At 38.7% G+C, this 24919-nt stretch overlaps 1 protein-coding gene and 1 long non-coding RNA gene across 8 annotated transcripts in view; one reads left to right on the top strand and one right to left on the bottom strand.

The window, feature by feature from the left end:
- The window catches only part of LOC113241341 (uncharacterized), a 49118-nt gene extending 36341 nt beyond the window's left edge, over positions 1-12777 (top strand). For 4 of the 6 annotated variants that reach the window (XR_008956497.1, XR_008956498.1, XR_008956495.1 and 1 more), the window contains 4 exons: positions 6069-6283; positions 7249-7322; positions 8326-8539; positions 11655-12777. This is a non-coding gene — a long non-coding RNA (uncharacterized LOC113241341). Of the gene's footprint in view, positions 1-6049; positions 6284-7248; positions 7323-8260; positions 8540-11654 lie in introns of all 6 variants that reach the window. The other 2 variants (XR_008956496.1, XR_008956499.1) reach the window with 2 other exon arrangements.
- The window catches only part of SPAG6 (sperm associated antigen 6), a 61378-nt gene that overhangs the window by 14421 nt on the left and 22038 nt on the right, over positions 1-24919 (bottom strand). For both annotated transcript variants that reach the window (XM_026478948.3, XM_048219364.2), the window contains exons 5-8: positions 8309-8514; positions 7244-7417; positions 5975-6127; positions 3073-3264 (exon numbers count right to left, since the gene is read on the bottom strand). In XM_026478948.3, the coding sequence (XP_026334733.1) occupies positions 3073-3264; positions 5975-6127; positions 7244-7417; positions 8309-8514 (725 nt within the window). The remainder of the gene's footprint in view (positions 1-3072; positions 3265-5974; positions 6128-7243; positions 7418-8308; positions 8515-24919) is intronic.

Genomic DNA, 24919 nt, shown 5'->3' on the forward strand with positions numbered 1-24919 from the left:
AGGAGGAACCTTGAAACTTACACTAAGTGAAAAGAAGCCAGGCACAAAAGACCACTTACAATGTATGATTCCATTTAAACGAAATGTCCAGCAGAGGCAAATCCCCAAAGACACAAAGTAAATTAATGGCTGCCTGGGGCTAAGCAGGGAGAGTATGGAGTGACTGCTCAGGGGAATTGAAAAGGTTCTAAAATTAGATTGTGGTGATGGTTGCATCTGTGAATATACTAAAACCATTGAATTATACACTTTAATTGGGTGAGCGTATGGCATATGAACTATACTTCAATAAAGCTGTTAAAAGACGGAGGGAAGCAACCATGATGACAAGAACACAATAATCAAATAATCTTAGAAATACTTTCATAACTAAGGTAATAGAATGAATTTACTCAAATGCCAAACTAAGATGGACCATTACAATATGATTCCTCTAAATCAAAACAAATGAAAATGCAACTGTGTGAATGTTTTCAAAATATATGTAGGTGAGCTTATTAGATAAAAGATGGATCTTTTTTCCCATTTTTAATAAGGTGCAGGCAGATATAAAGCTATATGAGAACATGCGAGCAATTCCAAAGGACAGCTCATTGGTTCTCCTGGATCAGAACCAATTAGAGAATGCTTACAGAAGCTGACATGCCTTTGGGACAAAATGAACTTCAACATGGCCTTTAATTTGAAAGCTGCCACAGAGTAACAAATGAGAAATACCATTAGACAGTTCCTAAAGCTCTTGGATACATTTTTCCCCACTGAGATAATGTCAAACCAAACAGACTTGGACTTTCATTCTAAAGCCTTTAAAACAACAAATGTTAGAATCCAAGAAAACTTGAGGAAGCAAAAATAATAATCAAGTCCCTACAATAAGAAAATATGTAGATGGACTTAAAGCCTTGGAAGGGTTGCTGACAGGATAATGATTAATAAAAATCCCACTTTTTATTTTAATACCCATTGTATTTCCTGAAAGTAAATATTCTATCAAATATAGGCAGAAGGAACCTTAACTTCTATTAGTAAACCTGAATGTTTTAATAAAACTACTTCTGTTAAACTTAAACACAATAAAAATGATCTTACTTCAAAAGGTGAATGTTTAAACTTATTTTACTCTAGTGATATTTATACAAAAAAACCAGCATAATAATTCATTAAAAACCAAGTTACATAAACTCAGTAGTATATAAAAAGTATTTAGTGCTACCTAAGACGCTTTTTGCAAGGATTTCTCAAACTACAATTAGTATTGATTTCACTATTAATGATTCATGCTATAGCTGATATATTCCTTTCTTTCCAAAACTTAAAGGAAAATAGAAGTTGTTATGTGCAGGAATCTGAAGGCGATAGAGACTATTAATAATTTGCCTCTGGATAATCTAGAAGTTGAACATGATTACTATTATGTTTTGGGCGCAGCTTATACCTGCAGAGACCCTGCAGACGAGACCGTAGTCATTGGACCACTAGAGAAAGGAGGGAAAAGGAGCGAGGAGCGAGGACGAGGAGGCCGGGGGGTGGGAATGAGAGGGAAGAGGGAAGAAGAAAAGGCAAACACGATAACAGGTTAAAATATGAGGCAAAAGTGAACTACATAAATAAGCTAAAATTATACACATGTAAACCAGCTGTCCTTGGACAACTCAAAACTGGAAATGTAATTGTGGTTTCTCACCAGAAAGACAAAGAATCACAGAATGGTTAAACAGGGAAAGGCCTTAGCACGTTGGCAACATTACTCTCTACCAAGCACTGCGAAGGAATACACTCAACACTGTGGAGAAATGTAAGGGAAGCCCCAAATCTATTAAGTCATTGCTTTGATCTGGAAAGTCTTATAAAAATTGAAAAAATGCTAACGTTAGAAATTCCCTCAATGAATCTGTAGAAAAACAACACGTAAACATAACCAAATAAACATAAATTCACTTTTACAAAATTCATAAATCCATAAATGACTCATTATATGACTTTCAGAGTCTCTCAGCTATATAGTTCAAGTAAACTTCCTGCCTTACTATACCGTCTAAAGTTGCCTCAGCAAGTGGCTTTCCTATTGGTTGATTTATTGTTTTAACTAAATTTAAATGTCATTTAACTTACTCTTGTTAATTTTATCCTTTCTGTGCACTTTCCTCAGCCTAAGGCAATTCTGAAAACTCTTTCACAAAAGGTACATGTTTTCTTAAGGGAGTTATGCTGGGAAACGTTTTTTAAATATTTCATTTATTTATTTGTCTGAGAGCGAGCACAAGCAGGGGGAGCAGCAGGCAGAGGGAGAGGCAGGCTTCCCACTGAGCAAGGAGCCCGATGCGGGACTCGATCCCCGGACTCTGGAATCATCACCTGAGTCCAAGCAGACGCTTAACCACCCACAGAACCACCCAGGCGTCCTGCTGGGAAACATTTTTTTCTTTCTTTGAAATTCTAAAATTATTAAACAACCCACCCTAATTAAATTTAGGTTAATTAAATTTAGTAAATCATTCTACTAGCCATTAATATTTTTTAAAGAAAACTTGCTTTTAAAAAAAACACATGATTTTAAAATGTTTAACTTAGTGAATTTATGGACATTTTTCTTTTAAGGAACAAACATAAAATATATAATTCAAGGATCCAGCAGAGTTAGGAGAGGTAGATCATAGCTTCAGGAATACCCTCTGACCAGTCGCATTATGCCTTTCAAAAGCACCTTAAATTCTTTCGGACTCAATTTTTTAATGTGAACTGGACTAAAGTTCTAATTCCACCTCCAAAATCCTATTATTCAATTCCTATTCCATAAGAAAAGTCAACATTAAAGTAAAATGCAAAAACCAGACATTCATTTTACAAACCACTTTGCACCTATAGAGAACTTTCTTTAAAATAGATCGCTGTTAGAGATAAGGGTAACCCATTTTCAAAGAAAAGCTACCTCAGTTCTGGTAAATTTGTATTTCTCAACTAATAGAATCAATATTACCCATAATGATAATTAAAACATTTAAAATTACATATTTTTAAGAATGAGTCAAATCTAACAAATCTTCATACAACTGTTAAAAATTAAGCACTTACTTTTACTTGAAGATCCTCGGAGCTTTCTGTTGACATGTACAACGAAAGCAGAACCGGCAAGGTGTTCGTGACTGCAACAGCCCGGGCGTGCTCTGGAGTGTGTCTCCCAATCTGTCCTATGGCCCAAGCAGCAGCAGCCTTAATATGATCTTCTGGTTCTTCTGACAAGCAGATTGACAACTGGGGCACACCCTGCAGCGTTGATCAAAAGAGCAAGTGTTATGAATCTCGAGCAGGATTAAAGAGTCTTCCATGTCTCTCAAACATTAGAAGAAATCATTTTGGCCTTGATCCTTTTTTTCCTAAACGGTTCAATAAATGAGCACATCACAGGGGCTGTCATTTTTCAAGTCAATAAAATGACTAGAACTAATTTACCTTAATTATCTGTAACAATCCAACTACACTAAGAATATCTCTGCTAGCATTTACTCCCCAAATAGAGTGGCATTTAACCAAACAACAGATGCCCCAGACTAGTATATATTATAGGCAAAACCAGATTCCAATGTGGCAAAATGAAAGTGTTTAGGATTTTAAAACCTTTTATTGTCCTTTGTTTAAAAAGTTAGCTTAGAATCCCTTAAAAAAATGCCTTTCACCAAGTATAATAGATCTGAGAACAAAATAACTAGTTTAGATCCAAAATCAAAAGAATGAGCAAGAATCCTACTTAAGTACCTTTTAGATGAAATATTCACTAAAAACTTTCCTGATAGAGTAAATAATTTTCATTTATTTTAGCCAACTTTTAAATGATAGTGTTGCCCATTTTAACATGATTAAATGTTAAAGTAGAAATGACTACTTTTGTTACATAGATATCATGTATTTATATTCTGCACAGGCTTCAATTTTATCTCAATAATCAAAAACAGAATTAACTAAAGGGTCTCAAATACACCACAGTTTATATTCCCAAGGAATACTCAAATAACCAAATCAAATTATAATTCCGGATTCTATATAGGCATAATTTTCTAACGAATTCGAGACTAGAATAATTATCACCTTAAATTTAGTATCACAAAAGCCAATATCACAAGGTCAGGCTACCATAGCAAAGGCCAAATGATCATGTATATTTTCTTTTTGTCCACTTTAATATTCAGTTATTAGTACGACTAATTTCCTGAAGAAACCCACCATATCTCTTCATTGGCTTCTTTCTTACAGCAAAAAATATGTGCCTGCCAATACAAGAAAGGTCAGATCTGTCTTCAGAATGAGGCAACTTTGCAGAAACCCCATACTTCTGGGATATATCAAGAATGAAAGAGCAAGAGGAAGAGAAGTCACCTTTATCCCTATCCCCCAAATTCTGACTTATGGGCTTCCATTGTTATGACTGTCAAATGAGATAAGAAACATGAATGTGCTTCGAGAATTATAAAGCGTTATGTAAATGGAAGTTGTTGTTACTGGTCCTTACAGTGCCCCACAGGACAAGGAAAGAATGATGCAGCCCTGGGTGGCTTGAGAGAACCGCTGCTGCCACTGCCCCCGTCTTCACTAACTGAAAAGCAAACTAGGTGGGAGAGGCCAGCGGCAACCCTAGACCAAAGGAGGGGAGCGCCGCCTGGTTAGTTTGGGGAAGAAATACAGGAAGCAAAAGTAATTGCTTCTTCATCCTTCTTCCAATGTGTAAGCTTTCTGACTATGCACAAAAGAACTGCAAATCAAAAATCCCAATAATATCCCCGTGGTGACCCTTCGGAAAGCATTACTGCTCTAGTCACTATCATAGTCTTTGGTAATTGAAGAACAAAAGGAAAGGCGCAGGATAAAAAGGGAGTGAAACGAAGAATTATCAAGGAATTGGTAGAAAATGAAGATCTGAGGTTCCTCTTTATTCTGAGGATTAGCAGGGGATAAAAACACCACCACCAACAACAACAACCAACCCCCTCCCTTCTGTTGAACACACAGCAGCAGGTTTTCTAGGCTGATAAGAAACCCACACCCTGGAGGGTTGCCAGAGACACTGTAAGCACACAGCCTTCGAAGCATTCTTTGGGAGATCAATATTTATTCATTCAACAAATATTTTTTGAGCACCTACTATGTGCCAAGGCTACACTCCCTGGTGGGTTAATACTGAGTTGAGATAAGGCCAAATCCCTAGAGCAAGGAAACAAAACCATTACTGTCTGATGTGTGCTCTGAATTGCCTCCATCTAAGAAGAGAAATCAGTTCATGAAAGCTTACAGAGAAAAGGGAGATAAAGAAGGGATGTCCTAGCCTTGTCATCTCTTACCCAAATGACAGGAAAGGGGATAATGTATAGACATCAGAGGACAATGAAAACGACTACCAGGCATGTCATTCATAACAGTTGTATTTTTTTAAGATTTGTTTATTTATTTTAGAGAGAGAGACCATGCGCAAGTGGGGGTGGGGGGGCATAGGGCGAGGGAGAGCATCCCCAAGCAGACTGACTACCCACTGAGCATAGAGCCCGACATGGGGCTCGATCCCAGAACCCTGAGGTCGTGACCTGAGCCGAAGCCAAGAGTTAGATGCTCAACCGACTGAGCCACCCAGGCGCCCCATAACAGTTATTTTTAATCAAAGTGTGCTTTATATTATCTGTAAATATGTAGTCAATCCTTCAAGATAGATACTTAATATTTAAGTACAGATAATACTAAAACTCAGAAGTGTCGATAGTTTGTCTATACTAAACACTGGCTAAAACTTTAAACTTCTGCAAAGTAAACCTCACTTCAAGCACTGCTTTGGGAAACTTACTAATAAACCTTGGAAAAAGCTGAAAATTTCTCGAAGTAATTCTTTCACTCCGGTCAGTTTTATTTTATACTTTGTGGGAGAGCACTCGCGTGTGGTTCTGCGTTCGCACATCTCACTGCAATAACTAGAGGAGACGAAACAAGCACAGACCTTGGAAATGATCACTGCCATTGCCAGGTTCTCAGAATGAGCCGCTACATAACCAAGCATCATGATCCCGGGCAGCCTTATGTTTCCTTTGCAGGACCCGATACAATCAATCACGGCAGCCACTCCTCCGGCGTTAACGATCAACTGCGAAAGCTAGGAGAGGAGAGGCAGAGCATCGGGACCGTGAAGCAGGAGATTATCTTTCAATCTACCTTTAGTCTCGCCCGATTTTTAAATTTAGGACCTAAAAACCAGCTGGTGAAATCTGAAATATCATTTCGTGAGATTGTTGTATTCATTACGGAATACGTAAGTAGAATAATCCTGCTGTTTCCAATGCGCAGACGTACTCACTGTGAGGAGCCACTCTGTGGTTCCGTTTTTCGTGCATCAATAGCACAACTTTTATCCTTATTGCAATCGATGTCAAAATTCCTCACTTAGACACTAAGCCTAGGGCCAGTTCATAACTAGCTAACTGCTGAAACCCCCAATCCCAATGAGTGAGTATGAAGCACATTAATCACTGAATGCTGAAAGACAATGTCAGACTTAAACTGTTCTGGCCTAGTTCTCCCCCCTTTGCTAGCAAGGACTATTAGCTGCTTGCACTTTGATCTTGAAAAATCTCAACCAAATGAAGATGTTAGGTGACATAAAGAATGAGGACTTTAAAGTTCCGTGAAATGAAACTGATGAGTCAGAAAATACACGGAAAAAGATACGACTTCAGAATCCACCCAGATTTGCTTCATCTCTACTCCCTCAGCATCTGAGAGCTCAAGCAGTTAGGAGAGTTAGGCTGTCCTAGACTGTGGGCCTGGTGGTCTCTTCGGACCTGGAGGCATGCTGTCTGTCACTACTCCCAGCTGACCTAGAATGACAAGGATGACAAAAGTCCACGCCCCCCACCGTCTAGAAATGGAAAGCAGGAAATTATTAAAAACTTAGATTTTAGACTCAAATTCCATTGAGGCACTTGTGTCCCCTGGGAAACGCCAGCCATATATGGAGACATTTTTATCAGGATGGGGTTCAGGTGCTACTGGCATCTTGTGGGCAGAGGCCAGGGATGCCGTGTACAGGACAGCCCCCCATGACAAACAATGACCTGGTCCAAAATGTCCATCGTGCTGGGGACGAGAAGCCCTGACCTAACCAGGTCACGTGGCACAGCATTTGAGCCCCATAAACAAGTTGATGTTTTGCTTAAAAACTAAAACTACATATTACTGTATTTTAAAACCTGAATTTTTTTTTTTTTTTTACCTCAGGCGTATGTTTTGCAATCTCTCTAATTAAAGTAGAAGCATTTTTCTTCACGTATTCATCTTTGTCCTTCAGACAGGTAAGTACAACTGGAAAAATCTCTGCTTCCACCACCATTTCTGCCAGATCCACGGAATGTTTTGCAATCTGACTAAGAGCTGAAAGGACCTGACGCTGTTGAGCAAAAAACCAAAAAAAAAAAAAAAAAAAAAAAATATGACATAGAGCTTGCTGCAGAGTTCTGATTTAAACAGCTTTATACACACTCAAATTCCTTTATAAAAAGGAGAAAACAATTACATTTCTAACAGAACCTTAGATTTAGGAGTCTCAAGACAGTCCATTCCTAGTCTTAGGCTGGATACTCAATTTCTCAAATTCCCTAATTCCCAAATTAAATGCCTTCATTTTTCTGTGGACTCTTTAAATCTCTTATCTATGCAGATGATCGAAGAATATGACCTTTGGATGAATAGTGTTTCTTAATTAACACTCACATTGTTAATTTATGATACATGTAGTACAAAAATGATCAAGCACAAGCAACAACTTATTTTTGGCATCATGCTGATAACATTTCAAAGAACTTTCCATGACTTAGTTAACGGTATCAATTTTAGAAACTTACAGAATGTAAGTATTAGAATGTGAAAGTATAAGTAACTATTAACTGAAAATCAAATTTTAGAAAGCCATAAAAAAAAGTAGGGTAAATATGGCAATTTTCATAAGAAACTTAACTATAATAGCGGTGGGCTAGAAGACCTTTAGGTTCCTTCCAACCCTGAGATTCAGTCATTGCGTAATTCCTTATTTTAATGATGATGTTCATACGTCACCTAGTTTTCAGCATGGCACATATTTTAACCAGACAGGTCTACTGTCTGATCTCTACGGCTTAAGGTTCACATATTAAAAGACCAAATACATAACATATCCGTATCTGTTTTCAAGGGTGAATTTTCTAATTATTTTTAAATGTGTAATATTAATCTACCCACATTCCTATTTTCTTAGGTAATCGGAAGCCTGATCTGTTTGTTTTTTAGCTTTCTTTTTCAATACCTTTAATTTCGAATCAGGGTTCAGGATCATCTGGGCTAAGTGAGCAATAGCGCCTGCGTCCACTACGGTCTGTGCTAGCTCCGGAGAATGCTTTGAAATATCACTGAGGGCTGAAGCTGCAATCCTTTTCAAAGCAATTTCTGGCTCCTGGATACAGAGCACTAAAAGAGGAACAGCTCCCGCATCCACCACAGCTTGTGACAGTTCTGTGGGTCCAAGAAAAGTAATTAAGTGAGTATGGGTGACTGACCCTTGTGCAAGCCATTTTTCACCCTGACAGATACAGCAAAGAAAAAAGGGGAGGGTGTACTTCACTGTCTCGACATCTGCATTTCAAATCAGCCTTCCTGGTTTCATAAACCATGTGGACCAATCCTGAGCTGAAAAGAATACAGGTCAATAGATGGACCCCCATTTACATGAACACATTTGAGGTAGATTAGGCTGAAATGGCTTGTTATTCTTTTTTTTTTTTTTAAGAGAGTAAGCAGATGTCAGCTGTTTAAGCTCTGACAATTCTGCTCTTCTCAATAGGCAAGCATTTTATGCATGGTTTACAATAACAGAGAAAATTAAAGTACCAAAAATTTACCAACCACACTAATTAGGCAGTATTTTGTGCTATTTACATGAGTAAACATTAGCATGAATCTTGTGCCAATAATGTCAATTTTTAAATTCCTTTCATCTTATAGTACTTTTGAAAGATTTTTTTAACTTATTCAGAATTAAAAGGTGCATTTTCATTGTACAAATAAAACAAGATCTACAACTGAACAACATTTTAATATGCAAATGTTAATGTTTAGATAAAGGAATAAATTTATCTTAACCATTTCACATGTCAGAAATAAAATCTTTTGAATATACATGTTGATTTGTTTGTGTGTCCAAGACAAACAGCTATAAAAATAACACATTTTAAATTATAGAGAATGAGAAACGAGCAGGCAGACCCATATAATATGTATGTAGAAAATGTCTTTTGAGAAGCATAAAATACCATACATAGTTACAGATTCTCCCCTCATTGTATTCTAGGCCTCTCTTCCTAAATCACATATACCTATTTCTAGACTCTCTTCCTTTCAAATTATGTTCTCATTTTCCCAGATTTGTAGTGCCTTGGCAATTTATAGCCAAGCTAAGATATCTATTTAGCATATCACTTAAAGTCTTTAATTAAAAAAAAAATACAGTGGTTAATTTTTCAAAAGATTGGTGATATCACATTTTCTAAAAGGAAATAATGTTCAAAAATACAGGTTATAGTGTCCAATATTTGTTTTCCTTCAATTATTGTAATTATCTTAAAGTTCTGGTATTATATAAATGGTTCACTCATCCTTTCATTAAACAAGTATCAATGAAAGGTTATTATGTGCCAGACTCATTCAGCTCCGGTGCAGATGACACACTTCTACAAATTAACACTACATTGATTAGCAAATATATTTCAATTTTAAAAAATCTAACGTGAAATATGAAATACAATGGGAAGTTAATATGTAATCTCAAGAACAAGAGGCAGATAAGAGGACGTTGGTTAACAACAGCAACAAAAAAAAAAACAGCAACAGACTGCAATATCAATCTCACAATATAACAGATCCTCAGAAGCTTCGCTGGGATTCTGCCGCAATTGCCTTAAGACCAGTAAGACAGCAGGTGAAACAGGTGATTACTGTATCTTTCCTACCATCCCCACCCAAGGGAAATGGAAAGAAAGCATAAAGTATGATATGTGTAATTTATAGATATAATTTTCATATTTTATGTTAATTGGTAACATGTTACTTAATTCAGTTCGGCCCAAATTATACAGGTGTTGTATGGTAATACCGACTTTATGTGCACATATTTAAGGGCACCTGGTATATATACACAGACAGTCCCCAACTTAGGACGGTTTGGCTTAAGATTTTTCAACTTTATGATGGCGCAAAAGCAATATGCACTCAGCAGAAACTGCAATTTGAATTTTGAATTTGGATCTATTCCCAGGCTAGGGATACACACACAGTACAATGTGAGGCCCAAGCCTCAGCCCTGGCAGCCACGTGATCACGAGACCAAACAACCAGTACGCGCAGCCATGCTGCACCCACACAGCCATTCCGTTTTTCGCTTTCAGTGCAGTAGTCAATACATTACGTGACATTTTCAGCACTTTATTATGAGATGGGCTCTGTGTTGGATGACTTTGCCCAACCGTAGGCTAGTGTAAGTGTTTTGAGCACGTTGCGGGGAGGCCAAGCTAAGCTGTGATGTGCAGCAGGTTAGGTCAGCAAATGCATTTTCAACTTGGGATATTTTCAGTTTACAATGGATTTACCAGAATGGAACCCTATTGCAAGTTGAGGGAGATCTCTAATGGGCTGCATCTATTTTGAGAGAGTATAAAGATGAGTTCGTCTATTTATGTTTGCTCACTTCTATATTTTCTAAGAGGAGGAATGTGCAGTAAACTGCAACTGTTTAAAAGTACTATTAATAGGGGGGGCCTGGGTGGCTCAGGTCATGATCCCGGGGTCCTGGGATTGAGCTCCGCATCGGGCTCCCTGCTCAACAGGGAGCCTACTTCTCCCTCTCCCTCTGCCACTCCCCTTGACTGTGCTCTCTCTCTCTGTGTCAAATAAAATATTTTTTAAAAAATAAAAAATAAAAGTACTATTAATAAAAACTAAGGTTTTTTTTTTTTAAATTACTATCTTTGTAATTTCCACGTGTTTTATCTTTTCCTTGAATAACAGAATGCCATATCCTCCTTTTCCCGAACTCTATAATGTTGAACAAGAAAGCAAACTCTGTTCTTCTGACTGGTTACCATCCTCAGCTGTTTTCTATTCTCTCCAGAGTAGTGATGGTAAATGTGGGGAAGGCTGGGGATGGCCCTGGAGAAAGATCTACTGTGAAGGTTATGAAGCTTCCAAGAACCTGGGTTGGGCCTACAATTCTGTACTTGAGATTTCATATACATCATATCTCCAGATTTATCTGGTCCTCTAAAAACTGGGATCAGAAACACACTGTTATTTATAAATGATGGTATTCCATCACGTTCATACACACATAAGGTATAAAGCAGTGTATATACATGTAAGAATACAGCAGGCCTAACGAATGCACACCATACCACGTTACACATATTACAGACTATCTTATCCTGCCTCTAGCGCTACTCTTTTTCCTATGGCATGTTTTTCTCCTCTTCCCCACAGTTGCTTCCTCTGGCATTTCTGTGCCAGTCACCATTGGTGTCTACCCTGTAGCCTTTGTCAGCCAAGGCACAAGTAGAAGTCAGCTAGAAGCATCTGTGAAAGGGTTTTTTCTCTGTCGTCAATAGATACACACAGAAGGAAACTCCGACTCTGCTGGACATGGTCAAGTGTACGAGTGACATCTGGAACTCTTACATCTGTCTTGCAACGATAACGGAAGAAATCACCGTTTCTCTGAGGATGACTGAGTACAAAAATGAAAAACATCTGGGTCCTCCATGACACTGTTCAGCTGCATAACCGATCTTAGAACTGCCCTGCCTCTGAACTTGTGTGTCATGTAAAACAAAAAACGTCCTTATTTTTAAGCCATTTGTAAAACTTGATATTCTGTAACAGCCAAAAACATCCCGGTATAATCCTGTCCTCGCTCATGCTCGGTATATTTACATATTCTCCTCTCTTCCTCTGGTCATCAGGTGTTCATTCAGTGTTTACTACGTGCTAGAAACTTGGCTAGATCTTGGGGAAGCCGAATAGAGTAAAACGTGGTTCTGTTCTAACAGTTGGCTCAGGGTGAAGGTACAAACAGACTACACCAAGTAAGAGCGAGGAGTCAGGTCTGCGGAGCGGGTGGGGAAAACAGATACGCAGGGGTGTGGCAGGCAGGGCTTCCCACATTACCTCCTTCTCCCCTTTCCCATGTCCTACACTTCTCTATTCGGAAAAAAGCAATGGCAACCGAAGTACATGCAAATTCTGGTACATTTAAAAATTACTTCCCGTAACAGAAATCTCACAGAGTTCATTTCTAACTCTAATTTGAAAATGAGTTTTGGTTGTTCAGTTAATTATACTTATGAAATCAAAGATCGATACAGACTCAGATGCTCATTATAGGTTGACAGATTTGACCAAAGAAAAGCAGTGAGTTAAGAAATTTATCTTAGTGCCTGAAAATAGCTTCATTTTAAATTTTAAATGAACCTTCAAAAATTAGTTTTTAAAAAATAAATCTTCTCTTATGCAATAACATTCAACATAATCATTATGTTAGATAACAAGCAAGATTAGTAGTAGTTATACAAAGAAAAATGCAGAGAAAGAGGGTTATATATTATACCAACATACCAACAGAATTTATAGTGCATTGATGGTACTATTGCTGATAAACTTTTCTTCTCAATTTGCCAAATTTTCTTTGATGTGATTATAAATGTTTTAAAAATAAAAGAAATGTGAACATGTCTTTTGTCCATATATACAGCTACTGCTGTGTTAACTATACTAATATTACTATTATAAAGGAAAAATAAATATAAACATTTTAGCTTATTTCTCAGGATGGCAGGAATTTTCTTATTTTAAAAAACAGTGGGAATGTATGTCCCCTTTAAGCATTCTGAAAATTAAAAATCTTTGGAAAATTACTAATGGATAGAGGAAATATTATCTGTTTGCTTTTCCACACTTGCCCTCTTGCCTTAATTTATGTCCTTATTACATTTACGTTAAAATATTACATTTTTAAAATGTGAAGCTTTATTCATTTATAACAATTTCTTAGACTGCAAATTGTCAGAGGGAATGAAACTATCCAATAGCACTTCCTTTTTCATAAATAATAATGAAGGCCATGTATTGCAGACATGTAGACAACTGAATACACAGTCCGCAGACTTGATGGTCAGCTGTTTTCAGGAAAGGAAAAACTGGTTCTATTGGGCCTCATGAACAGCTCGCTGTTGAGACAAGGAAGGAAGGCAGCCTCCTCCATGGGACTGTGACCAGGGTAGTCACCCGTCACACTTCTCTCTGCCTCTCTCAGTTTTTCCATGATCCTTTCTAATTACATTTGTAAAGGCTTATGTGCATACAATCCTTTCAATATTCTTAATACGAAATTTTGGGTGAGAACTCGTTGCTTCTCACACAGTTGCTTTTTGTTAAGAATTTTATTCTGTCCTGTTCTTGGGACCTGGGTTTTTGGTTTTGGTTTTGTTTTCCTAACAAAATAAAGGCTGAACTTGTAGTACTCCCTAACAGGTGTGAAGGATTACAACTTCAATGGATCAAAATCTTTCATACAGAAGAAGAAAAAAATGCTCAGGACACTTTAATTTTAAAACAAAAAGACATAGTATAAAGGGAAGACTTTTAAGAACAACACCACTCATAGAATTAGTACTACTTATATCTGGATGAGTGGAATATTAGAAAGGACTTTATATTGACTAGAAGAGGACAGGAATGCCCATCAGTGTATAACAGGCATGGCTGACGCAGGGAAATCAGGGAAAAGTGATTTTGCTTTAGTAGGACTCACAGTGGCTTCGACCCCTCCTCTTAACTGCTGGGACTGGTTTTTTGTTTAGATCCGCAGTGGTAAACTCAAATGTCCACGCGGCCCAGCAAGTAACTCAAATAAGCGAAGTCAGAGGGTATACGAAAAATACTGGGACGGGGAACAGTGGAAAACCGGAGAAGCACATGCGACGGCTGCAAGCAGCAGCAATCGCTCAGCTTGAGCCCGGTGTGGCCACAGAGGAACACAGGCCTGTGTCATCAGATCCAATGATGTTTCAAGAGAAGCCAGAAATCTGATTTTTAACGTGAAATCACCTGGTTTTTTAAGTGTTGGCAACTTAAAAAAAAAAAAAAAAAACACAACACCACTCTGTGAGACAGTATAATGCAGGCCAAAGAAAACACACCCACCTGTGGGCCAGCTACAGCCCACAACCGTCACCTCACAACCCTGGGCTTAAACTTTATACCTTCTAAAACGACCTGTGGGAGGCTCCGGATGTGGAAAGGTAATGTACTTTCTGCCTTTGATTTTTGGAGTCATCAAAGAACCACTATGAATAAAATAAATTAAAATAAAATAAAAATTTAGCAGCAAATTTCAAGAAACTGATGAAAACCTGAAAGTTGACCTGCAAAAAAAGAATTAACCTAAATATACATTATGATACTTAACTGCTTATAATGGAGATGTAGGAGAGAAGACTTTGAGCAAAATTAATCTATCAGGAGAATTCATAAAAAGGACTCAAAATGAAGAGGCTCTCCAAAAAGAAAAAAGGAAGAAAAAAATATTACGAATTTCGCACACTAATTCAGAAATAATTAGGCAAATCGAACACCTCAGGAATTCTAATTCTTTTAACTTTGCTGCTTTTTAAATCATTTTTTCAAACACCCCTTTTAATCACTGTCTCTAAGCCCTACAACAAATTATATTAAAAACGAAAAGTCTTGAATCACCATTTCTCTGCACTTAGGTGGCCCTGTTTATCCGTTTAAAGATAGGATGGTTTTTGCATCTGGCTGTAAAATATATCACTACCCCTTCAAAACCTTTTTGAAATAAAGCAGGTTAAAGATACATTTAAAATTTGGCTACACACTTCTGATGTTAATCTTACGCTATAAAAGTCACCCCATTCAACCAAACTTTTCGTGAATTGGTAAAATCATAATAAAAGCCGAATACGACAAAGCTGGTTATATACCAACCACACTGCAGTATGCGTTTAGGAATGTCACTTCCAAAGTGGGAGAAATGTGTCCTGGTTTTGGTCTAACCCAGCTAATCTACTGCTTGGTTATCTACTGCTCTGTAACAAATCACACCAATTTAGCTGCTTCAAACAGGAAACATGGTGTCGCTGTTTCTGTAGGTCAGGAATCTGGGAGCGGCTTCGCTGGGTGGTTCAGGCTGGGGCCTTCCACGAGGCTGCAGTCAGGATGTCCGCTAGGGCTGCAGTTATCCGGGGCCCCACTGGGTCTAGAGGATCTCCTTCTAAGCACACTCATGGGAATGTTGCAAGAAGCTTTCATCAGGTCCTCCCATTTCTGGGGCTTTTCCATAGGCTGCTTATGGCAAGGCCTCTCCCAGAGTGAGTGATCCAAAAGAGAAAACCCAAGACAAAGTCTGCAGTCTTTCATAATCTAACCTCAGAAGTCACATACCATCACTCCTGCTATATTTCACTGGCAAAATGTGGGAGGAGGCTACACGAGGATGTGACTAGGAGAAGGTGGGCATCACTGGGGGTTGGCGGGGCCATCGTGGAGGCTGAATTAGTATTAGAATTAGTATTTTTCTCCACTAACACGTCTGAGCGAGGCAACATCCCTCTGTAGGTAACAACGCTCATGATACCTGTAATTCTGAGCTGAGAGACAGACCTCTCCAGTTGCTAGGTGAGAAAAGGGTAGAGAGAGAATTTGCATATTATTATGAAAAAGTCTAATATATGATTTTTATTTACTTCCCCCACCCCACAGATGTCATTTTTCCTACTTTCATTATTTCCATGCCACGTCTCTCCCATCCTCAGAGCTATTGGTCTAACTCGTACACATGGGTTGAGTGTTTGAGAGATTAAGGGTTAACATACATACATATGCTTTGAAGGTTAAATAATTCTGGCTCCTCTAAAAAGTCAAGTGAGTCAAGTAAGCCATTGATCTGGAGTTAATGGTGCCGTAGTAAGAAATTACATTCAGCTGCGATGGACGGCGCACTTACAGGCTCAAATATAAAAAGCAGCTTCAAAATATGGTAAGGAAAAGAAGTGGAGACAAGAGAAGGAGAATGTGGGAAATGAGAAAGACTTGGGTATGGCCTTGGAAGTTAATAGGTAACATAAGATTTAGAGCAATTTTTAAAACACCCAAATTTTGGCAATTTTTAGTTTTTGACTTGTAACGACTTTACGGCTAAGACTAAGCTGGATAGAAAGAGGCAAAAGCTACAGAGAAGGTTTGTGGTGCTCTATCCACGAAAAATCGGATGGTAAATTCGTGGGAATCAGAGCTTTTACAAAATACACCTTTTGTATCTAGAAATGTTTTCGTTTTGTTTTCCAACTGCTAAATGAGTATATAAGATTGTAGCCATGGCCGTAGCTTCACTCTGCCTGCAAATTCGTGAGCTTCAAAAAAAGTAAACCTAAGTGCAAAGGGGACATTTATGACCACGGCATCCCCGGCGCGCTTTCTTTGCTCCAGCGCAGTTTTAAGTTCCCTGCCTTCTAGCTGCTCGGCGGCGGGGAACACACAGAGAGGAGAGAGAAAAGGAAAACCAAGGAAGCGCTGGATGATTAGAAAGCTTGCCAGGTGCCTTTACAAAAGTGGCCCCTGGTCCGAGGTTCTTGGTGTGGCTCCCTTTGAGTGGTGCCTAGAAGCTGCCCATGGGCTTCCACTGCCCATGTTTATTCCTGAGGATGGATTCAGCTCCACATTTTAATAATTGCATAATATCCCACTGAGTAAATATATGCCATAATTTACTTAACCATTCCCCCGCTTTAGAACATTTGTTTTGTTTGATCGTGGTTTGGGTTTGGGCCATTATGAATACAGTGAAGTGAACCTCTGTGTGCATTAAGATTATGTATTAGTGGGGCGCTAGGGTGGCTCAGTCGGTTAAGCGTCTCCCTTTGGCTCAGGTAATGATCCCAGGGTCCCGGGATTGAGCCCTGCGTCAGGCTCCCTGCTCAGTGGGGAGTCTGCTTCTCCCTCTGCCCCTCACCCCACTCGTGCTCTGTCTCTTTCACAAATAAATAAAATCTAAAAAAAAAAAAAAAAAAGATTATGTATTAGTTATCTATTGCTGTGTAACAAATGACCCAAAGTCAACGGCTTCAAACATCATCATCTGTTATCTCACATTTTCTGTGGGTCAGGAATCCAGAAGCAGCCTAGTTGGGTGGTTGTGGCTCTGAGTTATTCACGAAGCTGCTCTCACACCAATGGTTGTAGTCATTTGAGGGCACAACTGGGTGAGGATCTGTTTCCAAGCTCACTCAGCTGAGTGTAGTTGCTGGGAAGCTCCAGTTTCTTGCTGGTTGTTGGAGACCTCAGCTCCTCACCACGCAGGCCTTTCCCTAGGTTGTCTGACTGTCGCGTCCTAGCAGCTGGCTTTCCCCAGAACAAGGAATGAGACACAGAAAGGGAGAAAGCCCCCGGGACAGATGCCTCAATCTTTTATAGCTGGTCACCTATTCTCAGAAGTAACCGACCGTCACTTCTGTCATAGTCTAGTGGCTGCATAGACCAGTCCTGGTCTGATGTGGGAGAGGCCTATCCAAGGGTATGAATACCAGGACACAGGTCCTCTGTGGGGCATCTTGGAGGCTGGCTACCGCTGGTCATACATACATACATCTAGAACTCCACAGATTACGCAAACACACATGCATGTGTGTATTTACTTATGATAGCGGCTGAAAGCCACAATTACTAAGGGGGAGTGTTGACACTTTTTGAGGTTCTTGATATTTTTAGATTAAACAACATGAAACTGCTATTTTTGTTAAATCAAAACCAGTTGAATATAGGTTATTTCATGTAGGTCAACCTAATATACATCAACCTACTATGGACTGCAGAATTGTTTATTTTATAAGTATATGTCTCCACCATCATGTCTCACCATGTGTGAGTTTGGCAGTCTGGCCACTTCACGTATAAAGTACATTTTAGTCCTTACATCGAGTAGGAGATTGCTCAAAGTTGAATCATTATTTACTTCGCCCCAAATGGTGTTTTTAGTTCCAAATTCCTTAATTTACTGCATACTACAGTTTAGTTACACTGATTAATAAACATGAATATTATGTATAACTTTTTTTATAATAATTTTTTATTATGTTATGTTAGTCACCATACAGTACATCCCCGGTTTTTGATGCAATGTTCCATGATTCATTACTTGCGTATAACACCCAGTGCACCATGCAATACGTGCCTTCCTTAATACCCATCACCAGCCTATCCCATTCCCCTACCCCCCTCCCCTCTAAAGCCCTCAGTTTGTTTCCCAGAGTCCTTAGTCTCTCATGGTTCATTCCCCCTTTTGTTTACCCTCCTTCCTTCTTCACTTTCTTCCCCTACTGATCTTCCTAGTTCTTATGTTCCATAGATGAGAGAAACCATATGATAATTGTCTTTTTCTGTTTGACTTATTTCACTTAGCATTATCTCCTCCAGTCCCGTCCATGTTGCTGCAAATGTTGTGAAATCATTCTTTTTGATGGCTGAGTAATATTCCATTGCATATATGGACCACATCTCCTTAATCCAGTCATCTGTTGAAGGGCATCTCAGCTCCTTCCACGATTTAGCTATTGTGGACAATGCTGCTATGAACATTGGGGTGCATACAGCCCTTCTCTATGTATGACTTTTTTAAGACCATAGCGTTACCACTATATTGCCTTTTAACAAATAAACACAAAGCATAGACACGCTAATTCTAAGTCAGTACTGTCCAACGGGAATGTAAGTCACACATAATTTAAAATTTTCTAGTAGGTACATTTAAAAAGCAAAAAGAGGGTGCCGGGGTGGCTTAGGCAGTTAAGCGGCTGCCTTCGGCTCAGGTCACGATCTCAGGGTCCTGGGATTGAGCCCCACAAGGGAGCCTGCTTCTCCCTCTCCTAGTGCTTGAGCTCTCTCTTGCTATCTTTCTCTCTCTCTCTCCAAATAAATAAATATTTTAAAAAATAATAATAAAAATAAAAAGCAAAAAGAAATAGGTGAAATTAATTTTAATAAAATACATTATTTAACACAATATATCCAAAATATTACAATTGCAACATGTAATCAATTTTCAAAAATTTTAATGAGATATTTCACATTCTTTTTTTCATACCAAGTCTTGGAAATCTAGTGCAGATTTTGCACTTACGATGCATGTCAGTTTGGCTGCTAAGTTTTCATTGGAAATACTCAATCTGTATTTAGACTTCAAAAAGTTTATAGCTGAAAAAGTAGATTCACATACCCATGTTGTTTCGATCATACCTAAGAAATCTCCAGTAATTGAACTGGTTTATCGATTTTTTTAAATTTATATTAGAAGTAGATAACAATTTAGTGCCTCAGATGCCCGAGCCACCATTCATGTATATGACAGTAACAGGTGACTAGTGCACGACCGCATTGGTAAATCTGTAGTTTAAAATCAAAGGAGATACAGAGAACTGGCTAGTAATAGAATTATCACACAAAGAGTTCAATAACTGCAGTTAATACCTTTTCAAGGCCAGAGGTCGATCTTGAGCAAAACGCTTTGATGCAATTAACTTATACCACATTTTTATAGCAAGCTGTTTCATTCATCTACAGCCACGGATGAGAGCAAAGTAGGCCAAAAAGTTAACTGCAGAATCAGCCAGAAACATGGTAATTATACAATAACTATTTTCCCAGTAGACAATGGATTTTAAGATGTATGTTAAGATAAGATGATGAACATGACTTATTGCAAAGTACCATCCTTTTTTTTTTTTTTCTTAGGTGGAGGGGAGGGATGGAGAGTCTCCAGCAGACTCCCTGCTGAGCTCAGAGCTTGAGGTGGGGCTCGATCTCACCACCCCTCACAACCTGAGCGGAAACCAAGAAACCAAGAATTGGAGGACCAACTGGACTGTGCCACCCAGGCACCCTCAAAGCACAATTCTTATGCTAACAAAGCCCTAAGCTTTTAAGAAGTAAATTCTCTTGTAGATGTTTGTGAAATGCTTAATTGCAGTACTTTCAAATTTCAGTCAAATACACTATGACCAATGTACTTCTAGAAATTCAAATATAAATAAAAAGTTTGTCCCCTCAATATCTAAAAGGTGTTGGAAGGTTTTATACACTAGTGATTGGAAAATAAAGCAAGTCTGAAAAACACTTTTGTTCAAACCAAAAAAATACATTACGATGCACTGTTCAAACTTGATTTATTTCTAAACTAGTAGGATGCAAATACCCTTCTCTTTATCTACTCAGCACACAATTTCGTGACATTTCTTGTGCAGATATTTGCACCAAACAGAAAACAAAGCCTCAGACTAAAAGAATATTAGGTGGCACCAGGTAGAGGAAGTATTTTGGTGCATAGAGGGCTTTCCTTTCTCCTTTAACTGTACTATCGATCTCACTTCTCTTTATTTCTATGCCCAAAATCCATCCAGCAGTTATCCAGATGTAACTTAAGAATAATAAAAAGATTGTCCTTTCTGGAATGGTACAAAAAGCATAACTTGTAATTCATGTCTCACTTGGTCCAACTTAGAATCACCCAGTGTATTATATGTACTCTTAAGACAGTAGGGTACATTTCTGTCTGATGTGCCCAGCTGTCTGGGTGACTTTTATGCTCATCTCTATCAATTTTCCTATCTTAGATTGTAAAATCCTAGAGATAAGATATTAGCCAACTTATTTTACTTTGAAGACATGGTAACATACACATAAGTGCCTCAGATACTTTTTGACGATTACAATGATGATGATGGTGATAAAGAAACTGTTCACTGGCCTCATATATGAAGTTAATGGTCTCAGTGACTTAGGAATCTGAGATTACAGAATTACATGGTATTGTTCTATATTCTGAATTCTAAAAAAACAAGCACACACAAAAAAACCTCAGAAGATTTTATCAACCAAGAGTTTATAACTTTAAAAATCACAATAAATAGGGATGCCTGGGTGGCTCAGTCAGTTAAGCCTCCGCCTTCAGCTCAGGTCATGATCCCAGGGTTCTGGGATCAAGTCCTGCTTCGGGATCCTCGCTCAGCGAGGAGCCTGCTTCTCCCCCTGTCTGCTGCTCCCCCTGCTTGTGCTCTCTCTCTCTCTCTGACAAATAAATAAATAAAATCTTTAAAAAATAATAATATAATAAAAATCACAATAAATAAAAATACAGAAGAATTCACCACATATTTTTTCTTCTAGTAGCACTCAAACTACCCTAAAAATGACTAACGAATGAGGTAACTACTGAGTAGTTATAATTAAAGTGTTACTTTGTTTAACATATTTGGCCTCCATGCCAAAAGAACATAGACAAGACATCTATTTTCACTTCATCTTTTTTCACCAACACTTCACTAAGTAGAAAACTTCCCTGTGGAAGTCAATGTTAGGATCAAAATAGGTGTGACGTGTAACACATGTAATCCCATATACATCATTTGCCTCTATGCTTATTCGTTCCTCAGCCCCTCCAAGATAAAACAAGTTGTAAAAAGAAAAAGATAGTACGGAAATCAACATTATTATCTACAGGCTTCAGTAAAGACAGTTGTCTGTAGGGCTTTTAAAATAATTTTTAATTAGGGGCGCCTGGGTGGCACAGCGGTTAAGCGTCTGCCTTCGGCTCAGGGCGTGATCCCGGCGTTATGGGATCGAGCCCCACATCAGGCTCTTCCGCTATGAGCCTGCTTCTTCCTCTCCCACTCCCCCTGCTTCTGTTCCCTCTCTCGCTGGCTGTCTCTATCTCTGTCAAATAAATAAATAAAATCTTTAAAAAAAATAATAATAATTTTTAATTACCAGGCTGCAGTTCCCTTCACCCCTTCATCCCCACAGTACAAAGTCCCTTGTTATCTCAGATATTTGTCACGAATATGTGACTTTTCAAAAAGTTAATTACTGCTTGCTAAGCCTGTTCCACATGATTTAGCCTACTGGTATTTACAGATGGGTGACATGAGAAGAACATTTGCAAAAATTCTGAATTTTAAAATTCTCTTTTCTTTTTATCACGTCATCATTCTATACAAGATAGAAAATAATCAGGCTGACCAGCTCGGTCTGGATTCCTTCCTTATATTATCTGTTTAGCAAATAGAATAGAATCTATTAACTGTTTCTGTAGTGTCCAAACCAGCCAACTCCTGTCAGCACTGCTCGTCTTGGCAACCTCATCTTCTAACTGCCCCTGAGCTGGGATGGAAATCTCTCATTTGATTTAGTCCTGTGGACATCAATCAAGTCTATAGGAGAAAAGGATAGTCACACATGTGGAAACCAGCCATCATGGATTAAAAACAGAGGTATCTGGCAAGACTTTCAGATACAACAAGGAGCTTAAAATGAAGAATGATGGGCTCTCGTACACTTACCTTTCTCATACTATAAAAAGGAAGAACCTCTGAAAGATTTTGAGTAATTGCCAAGCAGTTCCACCATAAATTGCTGTCTGGCCAGAATAAATCCTTCCCCTCTCTACTTCACTTTCCTCATCTATATAATATGACAATTATATTAATGATTAAAATGTTCTAGAACACCTAACCAAAGGTACGGTATTCCTCTTTGCCAGGCTTGAGAACAAAGTTTACTCTGAGACAGCAAGACTTTATAAGAAACGGCATATTTAGCTAAAGCTCCCAAAAGAAACACTTAAAACTTATTTTTGAGCCCAAATGTGGAAAATCATTCCTACAAAGCCCTTGTACGGCTCCTCCTTCCTCACCCCTCCAGCCAGGCTATTGCTGTCAGTTTAGTCCCAGGTGCTACCTTCACTGCAGCCACCCCCTTGCTACGAGGTCACTGGAAGCCCTCCTCCACGAAGCTGCTGTGCTCCACACAGTAAGGAAGCAAGAGAGAGGCTGCCAGTGGGGAGCAGCGAAGCAGAGCGCTGCTGGGCCCCGCCAGGTGGAAGCCCTGCACCTGCAGAGACCCATGGTTCCTTCTTCCTAGCTGCTGACACTTCCTGTCCACACAGGCTCCGTGCCTCATGCCTTGGATCTCCAAAGCAGGACTAATCCTCGGAAACAACGAGAGGGTGACATTGATGAGGAAAATATGTTAATAGAATAATGCTGCAGAGTGGGAGAATCCAGCAAGAAGGAAGAAGAACCAGTCTAAGAAGAATTTACCTCAGCTTTTATCTAAAAAGCCAGAGAAAATATAAAGAAATAGCTTATTTACCTTCAAAGTAAGAGGTACATACATCAAGAATATTCAATAACTGATGATGCAACCACAGAAATTTAATGACATAATTTATACAGAGTTAAAAAAGAAAAAGAAAAAGAAAAAGAAACCCCACACCATTTCGGGTTGTTAGTCCCCAATTCCCTTTGATTATCTAAAATGCTTTAAAATCTACACATAGAAGTAACTTTCAGAAATTGTATTTTTCAAATAAGGAGAGGAAAGGGAAGAAGAAAGGGGGGGTAAACTGAAGCGGGGATGAACCATGAGAGACTATGGACTGTGGGAAACAAACTGAGGGCTTTGGGGGGGGGCGAGGAATGGGATAGGCTGGTGATGGGTATTAAGGAGGGCACGTATTGCATGGTGCACTGGGTGTTATAAGCAAGTAATGAATCATGGAACATTACATCAAAAACTAGGGATGTACTGTATGGTGACTAACATAATAAAAAATATTATTTAAAAAAAGAACAAGTCAAATGGTGCCTATTGGTTTTTCTCTTCTACTAATTGCACACTTACTTTATTTTTGTTTCCTAGACACAAAACGTTTTCCTTCTATTGCCCTTAAAGGTACACTCTATTTCTTTTGCATCTCCATTTAAGGCTTCTGTTTCTTGAACTGCCTAATAAAACGTTCTTCTAATACTAAGCAGAAAACACTGAATGAATGTCTTCCCATTAATCTAACATATTCTGTTTTTAGGAAATCACTGAAAAAGAAGTCAGGTTATTTAGAGGCAAACCGTCTATTTTCACTGATTCAGGATGTGAATGATGACTTCTTTTATTGCCTACTGGGTAACAATTCCCTTTCCTTCTGAGAAATCTATGCAGTAATCTCTTCTGGGAGCTTCTGGGTCCCAGACCCCTAACTACTGTGAAATATTGAAATTACACTGGGAATTCCATGTGGGAGTCAGATTATAGCAAGAAATTGGAATGGAATCCCTAAGACAGATCCTATTTATGAACTATAATCATTTAGCCTCAGACTTAACAAAAGGGAGATATAGAAAGGCTATCTATACGCACCCGCCTGGAGTATATCTGTATGGCAGTCCCTCAAAGCTCTTCTGCAGCACCTTTTGAAATACGCATGTTACCATCTGTTTCCCATAAAGTCCTCTGACCAAAAGCAACAATAACAACAACAACAAAAACCCCAAGCTAAATATGATAACCAGCTTCCCATGATAACCAGCTTCTGATTTAAAACATTGCCTTAGGGGAGTCTGGCGGATCATCCAACTCTTGATTTGGGCTCAGGTCACGATCTCAGGGTTGTGGGAGCAAGCCCCCTGGCAGCTCTGTGCTCAGCGGGGAGTCTGCGCGAGATTCCCTCTCTCTCCCCCTCTGCCCCTTCCCTCACTCCCCAACTCTCTCGCTCAAGTAAAGAAATGAATCTTAAAAATCAAAAACTGCCTTAGTTTCCTCAATCACCATATATTAAACAATAGTCCTAAGGTGACCCTATTCGGAAACCAAAATCCAGATAGTAAGGAAATCATTTTAATATATTAATTCAGAATCATTCTAAGCATGACAATAGTTTTCTTTCTCCATTTATTTCTGTATCATTTTCTTTCCTTTTTGTCTCTAATAGTGTCGCCATTTTAAGAATCAAATTAAACATAACCATGGGAGA

Source organism: Ursus arctos, unplaced genomic scaffold (assembly GCF_023065955.2).
Source record: "Ursus arctos isolate Adak ecotype North America unplaced genomic scaffold, UrsArc2.0 scaffold_30, whole genome shotgun sequence".
In the NCBI taxonomy this organism is placed as follows: Eukaryota; Metazoa; Chordata; class Mammalia; order Carnivora; family Ursidae; genus Ursus; species Ursus arctos.